At 41.8% G+C, this 19,094-nt stretch overlaps 1 protein-coding gene across 2 annotated transcripts in view; it reads left to right on the top strand.

Annotated features, from left to right (window-relative positions):
- Window positions 1-19,094, top strand: part of LOC135220594 (epimerase family protein SDR39U1-like) — a 60,011-nt gene that overhangs the window by 13,537 nt on the left and 27,380 nt on the right. For both annotated transcript variants that reach the window (XM_064257863.1, XM_064257862.1), the window contains exons 2-3: window positions 4,159-4,265; window positions 18,049-18,188. In XM_064257863.1, the coding sequence (XP_064113933.1) occupies window positions 4,159-4,265; window positions 18,049-18,188 (247 nt within the window). The remainder of the gene's footprint in view (window positions 1-4,158; window positions 4,266-18,048; window positions 18,189-19,094) is intronic.

Here is a 19,094-nt window from a genome sequence, read left to right as displayed (position 1 = left end):
ACATATCCTTAGTAGTATAGATTTTTTCCCCTTGTTAGGTTGTAAGTTTTTGGTTGTTTGAAAGAACATGGCAGGTAGGCATGTTTTTCATTTCGTAGTCTAACAATGATTAGATTGGTTAGGTGATCGGTTTATGTTTGAGGCTTCCTTGCAATGATAGTGGTTGAGGGGTTTCTGTCATATAAGTGGGCGAATCCCCGTTGACAGATCCTGCTCGGATTCTATCAAGTAAGCGGATAACCAAATCCCTTTGATAGACCCAAAGAGTCTGTCAGCTGTAGGTCACGCCCTCGCTGAAGCTCTTAAGGCAACGCAAGACTCATAGACAGTAACTACGAAGTCTTCTGCCTAAACAGGTAAGAACCAAGGTTGTATTTACTCCACAACTAGTGTTGTTTTCCCCTTTTTTCCATATTTATATTGCTGTCTCTTTCCCTCCACCAAGGGTGTCAATCGCTAAGTATATATCTGACAGGAAAGTTCATGTACAAAAAATGTTATTGTTAGTATACAATAAGGTTTTGTAGTCATACTTACCTGGCAGATATATACGATTGATGGCCCGCCCAGCCTCCCCTCAGGAGACCGGTGGAAGGAAAATTCTGGCTGGAAAGGGAGATTGGTTCTTACAGCCGCCACCCAGCGGGGGGGGGGGGCGGTGGTTAAGGTAGATCACCTGACCTACCTGTCGCGTGTGCCGCGAGTTTTGAATTCTGTCGTGACGTCAGAGACGTATAGCTAAGTATATATCTGCCAGGTAAGTATGTACAAAACCTTATTGTATACTAACAATAACATATTTCTAGCATTGGGAAGAAGACTGCTGCTGAAAGAAACTATCTCACAGTAGGCGACCAACCATAGAGAAGATCGGACGGGAATATCCAGTTTGGCTTGAACTATCGTCTTAGTATTCTGTTCACCATTGAAGCTTTCCTTCGAGGAAGACTTCTCCTTCACTCTCTTTGATAGAGATCGAAGGTGGTCGATCTCCAATCCTTATTTTGTTTTCTTGAAGGAAAGAATTTAGGATGGAGATCGTTGTTCAGAATCCTACAAATATACTACGTATATTAACCTCGCGACATGATTCTACTAAGCAGTTGACTTGTCCGAGGTCGGCGCATATCCTAGTTAATCTACTATTGCTACTTAGAAGAGAAGTATTCTAATTGAACTGCAACTCAAGGTTGCCTGCAACCTCCCAGGAGTTTTCAGTTTCAATTTTATATACTTATGGTTTTGTCACGACAACACCATTTCAACTTTTATATTTACCGAAATTCGTTTCGCCTAAATATAATTGCTCGAGCATATCTATTATGCTCGGTAGTTCTAGACCGAACGCATTCCTTCGTGGAATAATGGATTACTTTGCAAACTCAGGATGACGAGTCCGCGAGAGCTCAGGTCTCAACTACTGCGTATTGAACTGCCTGATAGCAGCTCAGTATCAGCTGGGCCTCCGAGATGCACGGTCAGTTATGTCTCTCTCTCCCCTGCTTTGATTGACTAGGTCTCTGATTAACGGGGATTCTCGCAATAATGAAGGACCATATGCTGTGACGTCTAGATTCCATCGCCTTCGACATTGCGAGAATTTTCAACAGAGATACCTCTTGGACTCTTTCATCTTTCTGTTTACCGCACGGTAACAGAAGTCTGTACAAGTCTCCCGCTGCATCGCACTGCGATAATGCGAATGATTTTGCAGACATCTGAGTTTGTCTTCAAAATATCTCGTATTCGTAGGTGTACAATTGTTCATTGTTCAACCCGAATTACAAGATGTGTCAGAAGACATCGCCTACTCTCCGACCTGAACAGCTCTACTTCCAAATGTTCAGCCCATGAGAAGCAGTTCTTCAGGCGGCTTTCCCCTGTGTTTTCATTACTGAAGAACGCCCCGCTTTCATTGCAACTACGACTTCTCACCGGACAGCAATGAAATAGCGGTTAGCGTTTTTCAGTCATTTGTAAGCACAGGTTATGAATCTGGAGAATCCTTCTCTCGATTCGTCTGTGAAGACGTAGGTTTGCATTCAATATCTACCTTCGTCTTCAACGGTACATAGTGTTGTTTCTCCTTAGCTGAGATTCAACAACCATGAGATGTTTTGCCTTCAGGGACCTCGGTCTCTAGAAGGCAATTGACTTTCGCCTGCTGGGCACATGCCTTAAGAGAATCATCACGTCGCTGTCCAGCATTGGTGACAAACAAATACATTATTTGTTTGGTCTCTCGGCATAACCCTTTAAAGGCGAAGGTCACGTGACTTACTCGGATGCTTGGACAACTTGCCTCCTACCGAACGCAGTCAGTCGGCAGCTGTCAGAGCGCCCGAGTCAGTTACGAACTACGCTGTTGACTTAGTTCGGTTGTTACAGAGCAATCATTACTTCGTTTTAATAGCTTGTCACAGTACCCATACCATCGACACCCACCATGGAGTGTCGGTGTCCTATCCACTACCAAGAACTTCGCTGCATGGGGATAGGAGGATGCGAGAGACTTCGTGGCAAACGGACAGACCAGTATGGGTACTGGACATCACCGAAGTAGAGAAGAGGGATAGGTCATGCGACTATTTCCTTCTTTTCCTCTGAGGAACTGCTGACTTCTTCTCCTGCGAAGTCAAGCATCCAGGGGATGGGGATCCGTGACGCCCTCGCTTTCGTACCGAACTTCGTTAAGCGCAAGACTTCAGAACCCTTCGGGTCCCTGACGATTGGTTCGAGTCGTTCACAATCCCCTCCCTAATGGACTTCACCACCTTCGATGCGAAGGAGATGCTGCCTGGTAGGCCTAAAAGTATTTTTCCAGCGAATTTTTAAAAAAACTTTTGTATCTCGACGTAAAATACGTCCAGTCGGCACCTGAGAGACAAAAAATGTCGACGTAAAATACGTCCAGTCGGCGTTTAAGGGTTAATATGGGATCAGCTAAATTTAACAGTTGGTAAGATTCATCTCAAATAATATAAATTTTCATAATAAAATTTATTATTTGGATACTTAACTATTGTTAAAGTAAACCCACCCAGCTTCCTCACAACTTAGTGGGCTGTCAAGGAGAATTCTGACAAGAGCTAAAACATTCAAAACACACCTGGTGGAGAACAGGTAACTAGACAGTCATCCAGGCAGCCATTCGATTTTTTTTTGTATGCATACTCGCCTGATCGGCGGGGAGATATAGCTAAATTTAACAGTCGGTAAGTGTCCAAATAATAAATTTTATTATGAAAATTTATATAATATCACCTTTTTAAGCAGTGCAAGAGAATTAACTAGTGATTTGATTCTTGTGAACATTTCAAAGTGAATTAGGGCCAAAACCATCACGCTATGATATTTAGCAGAAAAAGATACTGTATGAAAGTAAGGCACTACTGGCAAATAAGATTGTACCCCAGGTGTGTTATTTGTAATGTATGATGTTAGATAAATACAGTATGTTTGGTAGTTTTTATAATCTTTCCTTAACCAAGTAAAATGTGACCGGTAGCTTTAATATTTGCAATTACATTTAATTTCTAGACCCTAAGTTTTATTACAGTCCCATGCCATTCAGATACAGAATAATTTTGTATTTTTTATGCTTCTGCTTTGCATAAATATCAGTATAAATTTATGGCTAATTATTTGATCATATGCATTAGATAACCAGTTGCATTAGATAACCATAGAAGTAATTTCTTTACTAATTGGTAATTGGTATTTATGAGTTACAAACATCCTAGACCTTAAATGGGAGTATTGCTGTCAGTGCACCGCATGTGGTGCATTGTAGGCATTACTTAAGGGTGTCAAAAGTGTCCTGTTGGTTCATAGCCTCACCCACATTTTAGCCATTTACCTTACCTCTGTACCTTTCTATGATCTATGATCTTGAACTATTACATCACCTCTTGCGCAACTGTGGGGTTTTCTCCCTTATCTTCCTTTAGATCCTAGTACTTTATCTCCATTATTATCTGGTTCTCTTTATTTTTCTGTTTAGAGTTTTGTTGGTTAAAATAATACTGAAGAGAATGTTGTAGTATCTAACTCCTCCTGGGGTTGATGCACTTTGCATATTTGTTACATTTTTGTCATAAGTAGTGTGTCTATATTTTGTGTTTGATGCTTGTTATCATTAACCAAATTACTTTGCAGGTGGAGGCACAGGATTCATAGGCACAGCTTTATCTAACAGTCTAAAAAAACGGGGCTATGATATTCTTATTGTATCTAGAAAACCAGGGCTGTGGAGAACAACTTGGGTGAGTACTTCAGTGTCTTGGGTGTTGTTTTTTGTGCATCAATATCTCACATTTTCATCAGATTCTTATAGTTTACTTAGTGGGAAGACTGCTTTAGGGAAGGTAAGAACATAGTGGTACAAAGAGCTTCATTTTGTTCTCATGAGCAAGCTGGTAGGTAAATAGTGGCAAGTTGGTGAAGGGATGGGAGTACCACCCACTCCCATGACAGTCATTCCTCACTTTTTCTCTGGCTGTGTTACTGGATTGCCCTTCTTGGTTATTTTTTTGGCATTGGTTTTTGGTTGAAGTAAGAATGATCGGTGTTAGTTTTCCCAGTGAGGGGAGTAAAGAGCAACAATGCTCCAGGTTCCAGGTGTGATTGTGTGTGTTGGTGCTCTGAAACCCCTGAACGTTAACCAGTATTTGTTTTTTCTTTTTGCGTGGATCTAATGTTTTTCATGAATTTGCCATGTTTGGAGTATTGCCATTTGTTTTATGCTCAGTGGAAGAAGTTTGCTACAAAGATGAAAAGATCCAGGAAGAGGTAGTAAATCTCCTCTCACATGTATACCTCTTAATGTATCAACTTCTGTTGTGACCTTTACTTTACACTCTGAACCTGTTACTTGTTGTTGTTTGAAGGGTTGGCAAGAGTTTTTATTAACTTATCTGCTCTATCTGCTTGTGCACGGACAGGTAATGGGCTACTGGATCTCCTATACTGAGGAAGACAAATAAAATGGGTAGAAATTTATTTTAATACATCAAGGAATGAACAATACAGTCTACCTGTTACTATAAAGGAGTTTGAATTTGCTTCAATTAAGTGTAGTAAATTTGCTCTTAAACTGGATGATATAACAGTGATTAAACATACACCAGAAAATACCAAGTTCTTCATATTAAGCCGTATTACTGTACTAATCAAATTTTTGAAGAACATATCTTTCCTAAACAGGGAGATATTAAAATTACTCTTGTTTGTGAAACCAGGGAAGGACTTTCAATAGAGTTACCATCTCATTGCATTGACATTATGTCTGTGTAAGATTATGGAAAAAGTGAACACATGTTTGATGTGATACTTGGAACATGGTAAATTTCTGGGCTAAACCTGTGTCGCTCCGTGAAATGTTCCTATAGCACTCATTTCTAAGGTATAAATATTGCTAAATATACCAGAGAAAAGACTATATGGATAATACCAGGATAAACCTGGTTCGCTCACCCTTGTATTAGGGTGTCGGTATAAAACTGGGGCGAGTGATACCACTACCAGAGGTCTCCTGCCATTTAGTCTCTTCCTTTGTCAATTCCCCTTTCAAATTAGGCGCCATACCAGCGCCATCTACCGCTCACTACCGCTACTACTAGCGCCTCGATAGCCATTCCTTTAAATAGCACTGTCGTGTACACTTGTGTCTTTGACAGTAACGACATTATTTTGGAATAATATGACATGCTATAAACGCCAGGGATCTTCGGTATCTAAGTCGAGTACTGCAATTATCAATTTGTGTTTGTAAGGGTAGCAAAATTAATCATAAGTATGTTTTATGTGTATTTTACATAAACGGAGCCTAACTTGCACCGCTCCTGAGTCAGCCATTACATACATCGCTACCCCTAACTTTATGACGACTTCCAATTGGTCATCTATACTAATTGTAGTCGCGTTGTTATTGATTTTGCACTCACTCAAGGGTTACAAAAATTTATATCCTGACGTTTTATAATAGATATCCTGGCGCGAGGATGATTCGGGCCTACTTACACAAACCAAGGAGATTCCTCCTTGGTTTGGGAAGTAGGTCAGATGGGTATTCCTTCCAACTGGAGAGGCTTCTCCCCTTCGATGTGTCGGATCGGGAGTTCAGCCTATCTCCCCCCCCCTCCCCTTTTCCCTTGGTCTGCTTAAGGAGGATACCTCCTTCACCTTACCAGGCTGGAATTCCCTGAGGGAGGGGTGTAAGGCCCTTAAGGACCTTATTCTGTTTCGTGAGCTTCCCTGGCCTACCTTGCCAGATCGTGATTGAAATCACGTCTCGGGAAGGTTGGGCTAGCCGCTCAAAGCCCCCCTGGCTGTCCTGACCAGATCGTTCCGATCGAGAGAAGGTTAAGCTAGCTGCTCTTTAAACAGAATTATGTACTTATCCTCTTTATCCTTATCCCCTCTCGCGCCAGGGCTATTGTATAGTGTTTATTATCATATGAATTATTGTATTATTGTAATCAGTGGGCAGTCGGTCTATAGACCGTTAGCCCCGGTGATCGATTGGATCCACTTCTTACCGCAAGGTGTTCCACCTGGCCGGTCGTAGTGTCCAATTGATTGTGTGTGAGCCATCCCTCTAGACGCCCTCCCTCCCCCCATTCACCTTGATGGGATGACATAACTTGGTAGCGCTACTTCAGGTAGCCATCCGAGTCCTATCCCCTCTTGCAGAGGGGGGGGAGTGGTTATAGTCGAAAGGGGTACTCCTCGCCTTACGTAGTAGGAGTAGTACGATAGTACCCGCCCAGACGAGCCCAGGTAAATTACCCGGCTCGTTAGGACGGTATTAGCCACGCACTCTCTTCTCGCCTTTCCTATCCCCAGTTCCCTTCGTCATCTATCCGTCCACCTCGGTGGATCCGGGATCCAACGGAGATCGTCTAGTTATGCATATAACAAACACGATTCCTTTACGATCAGATTCAGGCCTAGGTTTTACCTATTCCCCTGTTTCGATCCCTAAGCTGGACCCGGGGGATAGAGAGATAGCATTGAAAGGGAACTGGGACCTGAAGGAGAATTTTGCCTTTCATATCCTCAGTCCTCCATACATTATCTATCCTTCCGCCTCGTCGGGCCCGGGATACAGCGGAGATCGTTCAGTTATGCATATAACAACACGATCTCCCTTACGATCAGATTCAGGTCTAGGTTTTACCTATTCCCCTGTTTCGATCCCTTAGCTAGACCCGGGAGATAGAGAGATAGTATTGAAAGGGAACTGGGACAGGAAGGAGCATAGATTCTCTGCTCCGGTACAGTATTCATTTAGTTATTTTAATTTATTTTAATTTGTTTTAAAATATGCGTTATGTTTTCGATCGGTTTACTACGCCGGGTAGTCGACCCCGGCAGGTAACCTAGAATCGAGGCATTTATTTATCCTTACCTAGCCTCTCTCTCCCCCGTTTTCATTATACCTCTGCGCCCCACCCCGGTGGCGGTGACCATGAGCTAGCAGAGGCATTCTTAGTTTACTAAGAAAACCTCTCCGATGCCGACGGATTCGGGCCAAGTCTAACTTTCCCCGGTTTCGTTGGTATTAAGCTTAATATACATATATGATATATATATATAATATGTATATATATTATTACAAGTCTATGAGGTGAATGCATAGCGGGGTTGGAGCTGGCGGGAAAGGATAATATGAATGTCTTACATAATGCATGCCGCCGCAATTTATTATAGCGATGACAATGTAGAATGCAGGTCCCACCGGAGTTACCTCCAGCGGATCTACATGTAGTGATACTCCGGTATCGATTCTAATATTACATACTCTGCCAGATACATATCCGGCGAGTCCATACAAAGGTACTTATGTATCATTTTGTAATTACAGATGGTACGCTGTCAGAAGACAACCTGCACTGCAACCCCGCAACAGCAGGACAGACAGGAAGTATGCTGCACTCACGCAGGCTGTGCAGTCCAATGAACGACTTGTCGGTCTGGCAACCAGTTGAGAGTGAAGTCTGTTACGATTTGGTTTTGGGACTTCACTACTGAGACAGTAAGTACCAATTCATTGAATGATTAGTTCACAGAATGAGATGTTGGGAATAATTGGAGAGATATTGAGAGTTATCAATGACTTAGGATACTTTTAAAAGAGGATACTTTTTAAAAGTAACTATCTCTTTCAGAAGCTCCCTTATCTACCCAAATGCAGAAGTATCAGCAACGGTACCAGTAGATTTGGCAGCCCCGATCATTGCCAAGATCCACGAAGATAAACAGGCCATGCTGGCAGAGGACCTAGAAGGTTTAGAATAAGAAGTCGTCAGAGAGGTCGCAGCAATCAACCTGGACGACCAATGAAGGCTGATACCCAGGACGAAGGTAGGCTATGTGAAGCATTTGGTAAACGGGCAAAAGGACTACCTTTTAGCTCGTCTCATTCCTCTTCTTCATTTTAAGAGTTTACCAAGAGACCTACGACTTCGAGGGATAAGCCAGGGTCGGTAATCCATAAGGTAAGCTGAAATAGTCACTCATAGGTCTATTACAAGTCCCTTCCTAAACCTTCCAAACTGAAGGCCATTTGGGAAAGTCGTTCTAGTTCGTCATCAGCCACCAAACTGGTGACGAACGCGACAAAATCTGCCACACACAGGCAGGCATCGAAGACAAAGGCATCTAAACCCAGATCCCAGGATCCCAGGTTTAACCCAACATGTTTTCCAGCTTGCTGAGGCAGGAGATGGGTAACCTGGCTCAGTCCAATTCTAAATAACTTCACAACTCAGTTGTTCTCGAATATGAAAACGTCAGGTCAGTCTATTCAGTCGTTAGTACAAGGACTGAAGATCTAGGAGACCTTGAAGCAAGGAGTCCTCCAACCCAGAAAGCCACAACAACTCTGGGCAGTACCAGACACATCCAATTGTGTCCCTTCAAAACAATAATCCTTGGTGGTTACCATCACATGCCCCCTTCTCAGAGGGCATACTGACGATTGAGGGGGGGGAACCCGGCCAGTAGAGGACTTTGTGTTCCTTTCACCGGGTCTCAAATGCCCTTGTTCAGGCTATGCACGTCTGATCGAGAACGCACTGATCTGGGAAGACAAAGCGCCTAGGGAAATGGCCATCTTCCCCAGAGACCAAGCTCAATCAGCCTGGGTTCAAACCCTGGCAGATTGGTAATGCACAAATACCAAACTGACATGCCACAATAATCCCTTCACGATTTTTGTGGTGCTAGACGACACGCCCATTTCGTGTACCTCTAAAGTAGTAGAGATTACATTTCAGGCAACAGCAAATGACAAATCTATACATTATATCAGAGAGACGGATTTACCATCCGTGGTCTCTCTGGGAGGAATGGAATGCAGGGTAGACGCCCCGGCGACATTCTTGGTAGGCATATTGAACAAAAATTGTGCTACAACGCTCTTCAGCGAGCTTTTACCGAGACTCCCAGAAGCATTGGTAAAGACGAAGTATGAAGCCAGAAGTCGCTTGACTAGGTCTTTCAATTCCGCCACTATAGCGGAAATGACAACCTCGGTCTATACGGACGAACCATGGTTCAAGATCCGGACAAGTCATTGCTTCACACCTTATGGTGCGATGTATATGACTTTGCAATAGCCAGGAAGAACTGCAGAAAGCATGTCTTGGCCGATGCGTTTATTCGCCATGAACCTAATAGACTCATCAAAGCTTAGATCTGGGGGGCGAACTTGTTCCCCGAGACCGTATGAACAGAATCCCGGGCGAAGCATCTAAGGTCAACCAGAGCTTGCGAGTTCGCTGGGGCTTGATCCCCAAGAGGAGATTTCAATCCTCTGGAACACAGCCCACGGGTAAGAAGAGAGCAAAGGGGTTCTAGTCTTTCTAGACAAATTAACCTCAAACAGTGTTACAAGCTGTTCAAGTAGGCCAGCTAGGTCAACCATCCCCCTCAAATGGTCAGCCACAACAGTCTGTGCTGCTGTAGAACCAGCCCTCTCAGCAGCACCAAAGCTCGGCTTCTTTACCTCTTCCCCGCCCATAAGGCCTCCGATAAGAACCATGTGTATGTCACAGATACAACAGGTTCACAAGAGGTAGCCGAGCCGGAGCAACTTTCCGTAGAGCTGGCGGAAGAACTTCCGGCAAGGAAGAGACTTCACAGAAAGCCGGCGCAACCGACCTTCGACGAACCAGTGAGAATCTTCAGGTAGGAGGAAAGCGGTGCTTATTCAAGAACCGCTGGGAATCAGCACTTGGTCGCACAGCATAATAGCAAAAGGTCGGGTATGGAGTGGGGGAAAGGCCCTCCTCCATCAACCAAAATTTATCAACATCCAAATGCTGGATGAGATAAAGGACACCTAAGACTTTCTGTAGAAGAAAGTAATTACAGGTGCAAATACTTAAAATTTCAGGGACACTTCTCCAGCGATTCCATGAAGATTCAATCAAACCAAGAGTAATATTAGACTTGTCTCATTGGAACTCATACATTCAATACGACAAGTTCCATATGCTAACTGTTTTCGTAGGTACAGACCTTACTTCCCCGTGGGGCCGTCACAACACCTATAAAACTTATAGATACTTACTATCCTGTTCCGGTAGCAAGTCACTTCCGCCTTTTCCTAGGCTTCAGACTAGGCAACAGGCTTACGCCTTCAAGTAAGGCTATTCGGGCATATCAGAATGCCCAGAATATTTACAAGATAGCGGAAACAGTAGTACAATAACTGAGAACTCAAGGGATAAGCCTAGTAATCTCCTAGATGACTGGTTCATCTGAGCTATAAATGTCAAGGAATGTCTCAAGGCAACCATAAGTGATAATTTCTGGAATTCCTAGGATTCCAAATCACAAGGAATCCCTACACACTCCGACACCACGGTTTCAGTGTTTAGGAAACAATGGGACCCCAATCACACAACTTTCGATCCCACCGGAGAAAAGAAAGGAAATAGCAAGGCTGCGAGACAGTTCCTCAAGGTAGATAAACATCCCGGAGAATTCCATGAAGATTCAATCAAACCAAGAGTAATATTAGACTTGTCTCATTGGAACTCATACATTCAATACGACAAGTTCCATATGCTAACTGTTTTCGTAGGTACAGACCTTACTTCCCCGTGGGGCCGTCACAACACCTATAAAACTTATAGATACTTACTATCCTGTTCCGGTAGCAAGTCACTTCCGCCTTTTCCTAGGCTTCAGACTAGGCAACAGGCTTACGCCTTCAAGTAAGGCTATTCGGGCATATCAGAATGCCCAGAATATTTACAAGATAGCGGAAACAGTAGTACAATAACTGAGAACTCAAGGGATAAGCCTAGTAATCTCCTAGATGACTAGTTCATCTGAGCTATAAACGTCAAGGAATGTCTCAAGGCAACCATAAGTGATAATTTCTGGAATTCCTAGGATTCCAAATCACAAGGAATCCCTACACACTCCGACACCACGGTTTCAGTGTTTAGGAAACAATGGGACCCCAATCACACAACTTTCGATCCCACCGGAGAAAAGAAAGAATAGCAAGGCTGCGAGACAGTTCCTCAAGGCAGATAAACATCCCGGAGGAACCAAGAAGAGTCCTAGGTTCACTATAATTCGCATCAGTAACAGGGACTCTACTAAAAGCCAATGGAAGGCTATATTCCGGGTTTGGCGGAGTAGAGCGAACAGGAAATTGCGAGACAAAGTTCCCGCATCCCGCACATTTTTACAGAGAGACTCCGTCCATGGACAGAAGTCAAGAATCTGACAAAATCAACACCGGTATGGTTCCCTCCGCCAAGTTTAGTGGTCCATATGGATACTTCACTAAGCGGTTTGGGAGACTACTCCCAATATGGAAACGCTCATGACACTTGGTCCCTAACGCCCTGCTAGCTTCATAACAGTGTTTGGAAGCCATGGCAGTATTCTATTCTTAGTAACTCTCCTCAGAGAGGAGCTTTCAATCAAGCCACATAAATCAGGTCATGATAACAATCTTTTCATTGACAATAAGAAACAGTGGCATCTGTCAGCAACTCACTTGGCAGGAGCGAGAACTTAGTGGCAGATGCACTGTCAAGGACAACTCCGCTACAGTCGGAACAGCCCTTAGACAACAGGTCATTTAGATGGATCAGCCAGCAGAATCCAGATCTCCAAGTAGAATTATTGCCACAGAATCCAACCACAAGTTACAATATTTCATGTGACCCTCAATCTGGACCCCATGGCCCAGGCCACGGATACCAGATAGATTGGAACATCTGGCAGAGGATTTACTTTTTCCCTCCAATAAATCTACTAATGGAAGTTCTAGACTAACTCACATCCTTCTAAGGACGGATTGGGCTGTTTGCCCCCAACAGACTCAAGAGCAATTGTGACCCGTTACTAGGGGAATTGGGACTCCGCCCCAGACGGACCCCCAACCCCAGACTAACACAATTAGTATAACAAGGGCGGCGGGCGCTTCCTCAAGGATTTGGAGTGCCCTAACTTATGGAATTCATGAATTTTACGGCACAAAAAGATGCCAATATGGATCCTATTTAAGGATTTTGACGTAGGAAAAATCTATTTCTGGGCGATTGGTTCGTGTCGCCCAGTGAAATAATCCTTTAGTTCATTATTTCTAAGGTAAATGAGCTAACAAATACCAGAGAAAAAATAAATAAAAAAGATGTCAGTATAACTGACTCGCTCACCCAAATAAAAGAAGGGTGTCGGTATGGTAACTGGGGCGAGTGAGACCACTACCACGAACTTCTTGCCATTTAGAATTCTCCCACACCAAAATCCCCAAGTGAGAGAGCCAACCCACAGGTCGAGGCGGCAACTACTACCACTACACCCCACGCCACGCCGACTGCCGCGCCTCTGGTGGCCATCCTTTCAGTTAGCGGACTAGGAGCCACACGTGTTTTGCTTTTCCTCTGTGTTTTTGTGGATTATCCCTATTATTCTTCGAGATGGAACGCGCAGCTATTGCAGCAGCTAAGTTAAGTGCCCTGAAAAGGTTTCAATTTAGTTTGTTCCAGCTGGAAACTTGTTTTTTACCGTTTTTTAGGTGCGAATACAGGTTCCCGGTCTGGCGCATGGCGTTCCCTCACCTTGTGTTCGGTTAGGTTCGAGGTCTCCCATACCTTGGAACCTTTCCTTTCACTTAATTCACGTGTGACTCTAGTCCTTTTTATTTACATACATTGTTGATTATACTATTTACATCGTTTAGGGGATTTAGCCTACCCCTGGTGTTAGTTCATGCATGCATGTCTCTCTACCTAAGTGTAGGCATCTGAGTGTTTTCCTTTGTCCAGACCCTGGCCATTGCTCTCCTTATCGGCTTAGGCTAGCTCTGAGTGGTAGACTTTTTCTTCAGATTCAGTCGTTCACTCCTGGACTTCTTCCTTTCTCTTTCACTCATTATTTTTTCCCCTATTTTTATTATTATTACCGTTATTATTATTATTTTATCGATGTAATAGTCTTTGCTTGATTATGGTTAGCTTTGGGCGTCCAGCATTATTATAGCCTGGGTCTCTAGTGGTCCTGTTTTCTTGGTCCACTGAAGATTCTGTTCTTAGCAGTTTTGTTGCATCATCTCTTTAACAGTTTTGTTGCATCCTTATACAGTTTTGACAGTCCTGACTAATCTCTCCCCTAGTTCCTACGACTCCCTTTTCTTGGCAGTATGATTCTACAGTAAAGAAGCTAGCCTTTTTTCTAAAAAGACCCAAAAGTTATGATGATGAATACGAATCTGGCTGTTACGTTCCTTAGGACCCTGTTTAGAAAGGGCCTACCAGCTAGTATTATTACCATGACCAAATCTGCTTCAAGGAGATACTCCAGTTTGGTTCTAAATTAACAGATTCATAATTTCATCGATTCCGAGAGCTTGTGCTAGCTAGAACAAAATCATATTGATTATCTTCCATCCAGAGAAGTTCTAGTATCTCCTGATCGAATTCTTGGCTAAAAATGAGGATCCTCAGAGTAGGTGGGCCCCCTAGAAGATTGTCCCACTTCCATAGGATCTATCCCTATGTCCAGTCAGAACTTGAGATCATTTTTTAGACAGAACTTCAAACAAAACTTCAGGTCCTTTATTCATTCGAGAGAGGGTGGAACAGTCTCACTTAAGTAATTAAAATAACAATTCTGTAATTTTAGATAGGCTAACCGGAATCAATTCCACATGTACATGATGTCCGAGCAGTAGCTGCCTTAATAATTTACTTCCACCACATGAACTTTGATGACCTTAAGAAGTATATAAGATGGAATTAAAGTATTTAATCACCACTACCTTAAATCCTTGAAAGCCCTTAAATATTCAGCAGTGGCAGTGGGGGAATATTGCTTCCCCTAACACAGCCTAGTCATGTTGGCATACCTAGTCGTAAAGACCTTGTCCTGCTTTAGCTCCTTTTCTCTCCTAACCGCCCCGCTTAGTCTCTAGCCTTCATCTCGGGGGTTTTTCACTTGGATTGTACAATTGAACCATTCATGTACTGGTTATAATTAACTACTAATTATATACATGTAAAATATATAGTATTACTTGGTGACATAGTAATCACACGAGCCTTACCGATAATTGTTTGCGGTAATGGTATATACTTACTAGAGTAAGGACCTGGACTTAAGATATTGTTAAAATCTGTTTAGATTTAAGGAATTTGATTAAATAGGGTAGAATTACCTTAGAGTTAGTTTCTCCCTTCCAGTAGTCTTATAGAGAGTATATCCAAGCTTGTGGGAACAATTCTCTGTTACTATTTCACGGAGCGACACAGGTTTAGCCCAGAAAAGGGATTTTGACAAAGGAAAAATCTATTTCTGAGCGATGACCTGTGTCGCCCAGTGAACCCACCCCTTGCTTCCTCACCCAATAGGCCCAAGCTTGGGTGCTATTTTCAGGAATGGCTATCGAGGCGCTAGTAGTAGCGGTAGTGGGCGGTAGATGGCGCTGGTATGGCGCCTAATTTGAAAGGGGAAATTGACAAAGGAAGAGACTAAATGGCAGGAGACCTCTGGTAGTGGTATCACTCGCCCCAGTTTTATACCGACACCCTAATACAGGGGTGAGTGAACGAGGTTTATCCTGATATTATCCATATAGTTTTTTCTCTGGTATATTTAGCAATACATATTTATACCTTAGAAATGAGTGCTATAGGAACATTTCACAGGGTGACACAGGTCATCGCCCAGAAATAGATTTTTCCTTTGTCAAAATCCCGTATTTGTCCCCTGCTAAGTGTGTTCTTTTGAAGTATGCACTGATGTGATGGCTTGAAGGGAACTTCAATCAGTGGCATAGCCAGGATTTTAGATTGGAGTGGGCTAAACAGTCATGACAATTTTGAATATTGCCCAAATTTTATATATATGTACAGTGCAACCTCGGACCTTGATGCTAATCCGTTCCAGGAGGAGCGTGAAGATGCGATTCAGTCCCTAACCTTGCCTTTTTATACAGACTTCATTATCCTAACCTTGCCTTTTTATACAGAACATTACACTTAAAGTACCATTAAATAAATTCAGAGTTAAATAACATCATATTAGAAGGCCTTTTTTATTTTTTAAATGTACAGTGGAACCTGCGTTTTCATACATAATTTGTTCCAGAATGTTCCACAAAGTCTTAAATGTACGAAATCCAAAACAATAATTCCTATAAGGAATAATGTAAATACAATTACAGTCACCTCTCAGACAACATGAGGGTTATGCTCCTTTGTTTACAAAAATCATACGGTTCATCGGGTCGGATTTCAGTTGTTAGCTTGAGCGCAGGCAAAATTTACTAGAAATTTTGCTTCAAAATCCGATTATGTCGAGTTCTAATATGGTTGGGGACCAGGGTTCTACTGTATATACAGGCAGTCCCTGGGGTATGACAAGGGTTCCGTTCTTAAGATGCGTCGTAAGCCGGAACATCATAAAAAATCCTAAGAAAACCTTACTTTTAATGCGTTGGGTGCATTGAAAACTATGTAAACTGCATTCTTACTGCATTTTTCATCAAAAAAACCTTGAAATATTGATTATTTTGCATTTTTAGTGTCATATTTCATCTGCCAGATCAGTGTTGTAGGCGTCGTAACCCTGGAACATGCATTGTAACCGAGGTTAAGGCGCTTTTCAATTATATTCATCATAAATTATTTCCAGGGTTACGGCGCATGTTCCAGGGGTACGACTCATGTTCTAGGGTTACAATGCCTACAATGCTCATCTGGCACAAGAAATATGACACCAAAAATGCAAAATAATCAATATTTGAAGGTTTTTGATGAAAAATGCAATAAGAATGCAGTTTACATAGTTTTCAATGCACCCAAAGCATTAAAAGTAAGGATTTCTTAGGATTTTTTATGATGTTCTGGCTTACAACGATTTTCGGCTTACGACGCGTCTCAAGAATGGAGCACCCATCGTAACCCGGGGACTGCCTGCATACAGTCCCCACGGTTTAACTCTTTTCACATTTCCTCGTTCCATTTTGTTGCAGATTTTTGGGGAACACATTACGTATTCACTTGTGATCACAGGAAATTTCACTAATTTGCGAACTTTTCATAGAGCAATATTCACTAATTATACTTTATTTTCATTTCATTTTCATGACTACTACATACATTTTTTATGATAAAAGATTACTTACCAATTTTCGAATAATACATAAAATTTACAATACTTTTTGTCTTGTAAATGAAATTTTTCGTTTATTTGGGTGTGTCCTCGTATCCTTACTGATTGTAACTGTTTCCTAGCTTTAGCTTGCTAAGGGTGTAAACAGATATATGAGTAGGGGCTTTTGCTCAGCTGCAGAATACAAGAAAATTTAATGCTTCTCTGAATTTTAAGAATTCTTATGTCTTTCCATAACCCGTGTAATTTTGTATTCATGTAAAAGGGAAGTGGTTTAAAATTTTGGTTATTTTTATAGGAATCAGATTTAAAAGTCTGCACATTGTTCTAGCTAAATGAGTGGTTTTCCAAAGATGGGTAATTTAAGATGTAGTAACTCATTTGTATTAGATGTCAAAGTTCATCAGGGATTGGAAGGTATTCCAGAGAATGTTATGCTTAACTTTGTTTGGAAAGTTTTTAATGTCATCATTTTACCATAAAAATACTGTCTTTATTTACAATAGCCCATTTTCAGTTAATGATGTAACTTTAATTGCATAAGGGTACATATATCTATTGTTAACTACAGGCAGTCCCCGGTTATGGCCGGGAGTTACGTTCCCCGGGGATGTGCCGATAAGCGAAAACTAATATTAAATGAAACTCAGCGCTTTATGGCATCATAATGGCGCTCATGGCGCTAATAACCGGTTATTGGCGCCATAAGGGTGCTTGTGGCACCGATAACCGGAACTCTTCCTGTTATGGTGCCATAAATTGCCGATTTTATAGTGCTAGACAAACGCCTTAATACCGGATTGCCAATAACTGAGTCCACCGATAACCGGGGACGGCCTCTGTGTATAGATTAAGAAGAGTGGCTGGTGTGGTCATTTTACAAGAAACAGGCAAATAATAGGAAAAAGAAAAAGTTGGTTTTATCTCTTACTTTTGCAGGCAGAATAATCTGAAGTATTCAGTGTCACTTAAAAGCAGAGTGATTATTTTAAAAAGAAAATAAAGATATTAATCCTTGATCGTGCAGTGGGAATTGCTAATGTCAGTCTTTTGGCAGGTTAGTTGTAGGTGCAAAACTGTATACAGTGTATGCTGAAATATTATGTTACAGGCAGTCTCTGGTTATCAACAGGGGTTCCGTTCCCGAGGAGGTGTTGATAAGCGAAAACAACCATTAACCAAAACCTGGCGATTTATGGGGCCATAATGGTGCTTATGGCACCGTTAGCTGGTTATTGGCACCATAAGCACCATTATGACGCTTATGTTAAGTATGTTATGGCGCCATAAATTGGCGCTAGATGAGCACCATAAAACCGGATCGCCGATAACCGGGGACTGCCTGTATTGCTTTGCATTACCTAGTACTTATTGCTATATAAAATGCTTCTATTTTAGAGTGAAATAAATAATACTGGATTACCTGAAAGTACAACTGCAGTTGTTAACCTTGCTGGTCAGAATTTATTGGATCCACTACGAAGATGGACAGAAGGCTTCAAGCAAAATGTTTGGGCCTCACGTGTAAACACTACAAGGTAGGTATCTGTTGATTGTTGGAAATACAGAAAAAATTATTGCTGAATCTTGTGATACCAATTAAAAGTAGCTGAATGTTGTAAATGAATTTTTCTTATTTATCAGAATCAAATTTGCATAATATGTAGACAATGCCTATGCTAGAATGATCAAGATTTTGTCACCATGCCATTTCTGGAGTGAAAGATAATCACTATTTAAAATATGTGTTGGACAAATTTTTGTTCCTACATAAATAACCAGTGCCTGTTATGTAGGAGTATTCTTAAGTGCAAGTTGGAATTGGTTGTTGAAACTTAGTAATATGGTAATTTAAGGTATATTTTTGTTTTAACTAGCAAATTAATTAGTGAAATGTTAAAATAGACAGTTATAAGCATTGTAGTTTAGGGGTACTGGGTATTTGGCAATTATAAGGGTTTTTAGAGGGGATTTTTGCATTTCTGCGACAGGTTCTGGAACTTGTTCCTATGTAAAAGTGGGGGAGCACTGTATTCTCTCATTGCCATTCTCTTTTGTTTAAGTACATTTGCTGTTACCTAGCTACTACTTGCATTTTATTCTTACAGAATAAAAACTTAACACAGTTGTTGCTGAGACATGACTGCTCTTGTGGGCTGTTAAGCCTCTAGTAATGACTCTACTTATTTAATTAATTTTGTTGCTAGGAAATTTCATGTTATAGACTTCTCCTTGCTAGAAAGTTGTCTGGGTTTTGCTGGGTATGTAGCTGCTTCTAATGAAGGATTCACCAAAAGCTTCAATTCTTTGACATGTTACTTATAATATGACTTTTCAGGTGTCTATAAGGCTTAGTCATTATGAAAGTTCCTGTGGGAGTTTGGTCTACCAAGTATTAGGTAGTCATTCTTTTGTTGCCCTCCTGATATAACCTGGTGGAGGAA

The sequence above is a fragment of the Macrobrachium nipponense genome, chromosome 2 (genome assembly GCF_015104395.2).
Source record: "Macrobrachium nipponense isolate FS-2020 chromosome 2, ASM1510439v2, whole genome shotgun sequence".
Classification (NCBI taxonomy): domain Eukaryota; kingdom Metazoa; phylum Arthropoda; class Malacostraca; order Decapoda; family Palaemonidae; genus Macrobrachium; species Macrobrachium nipponense.
Note: the sequence above shows the minus strand (reverse complement) of the source record. Positions and strands in the feature narration are given on the sequence as shown.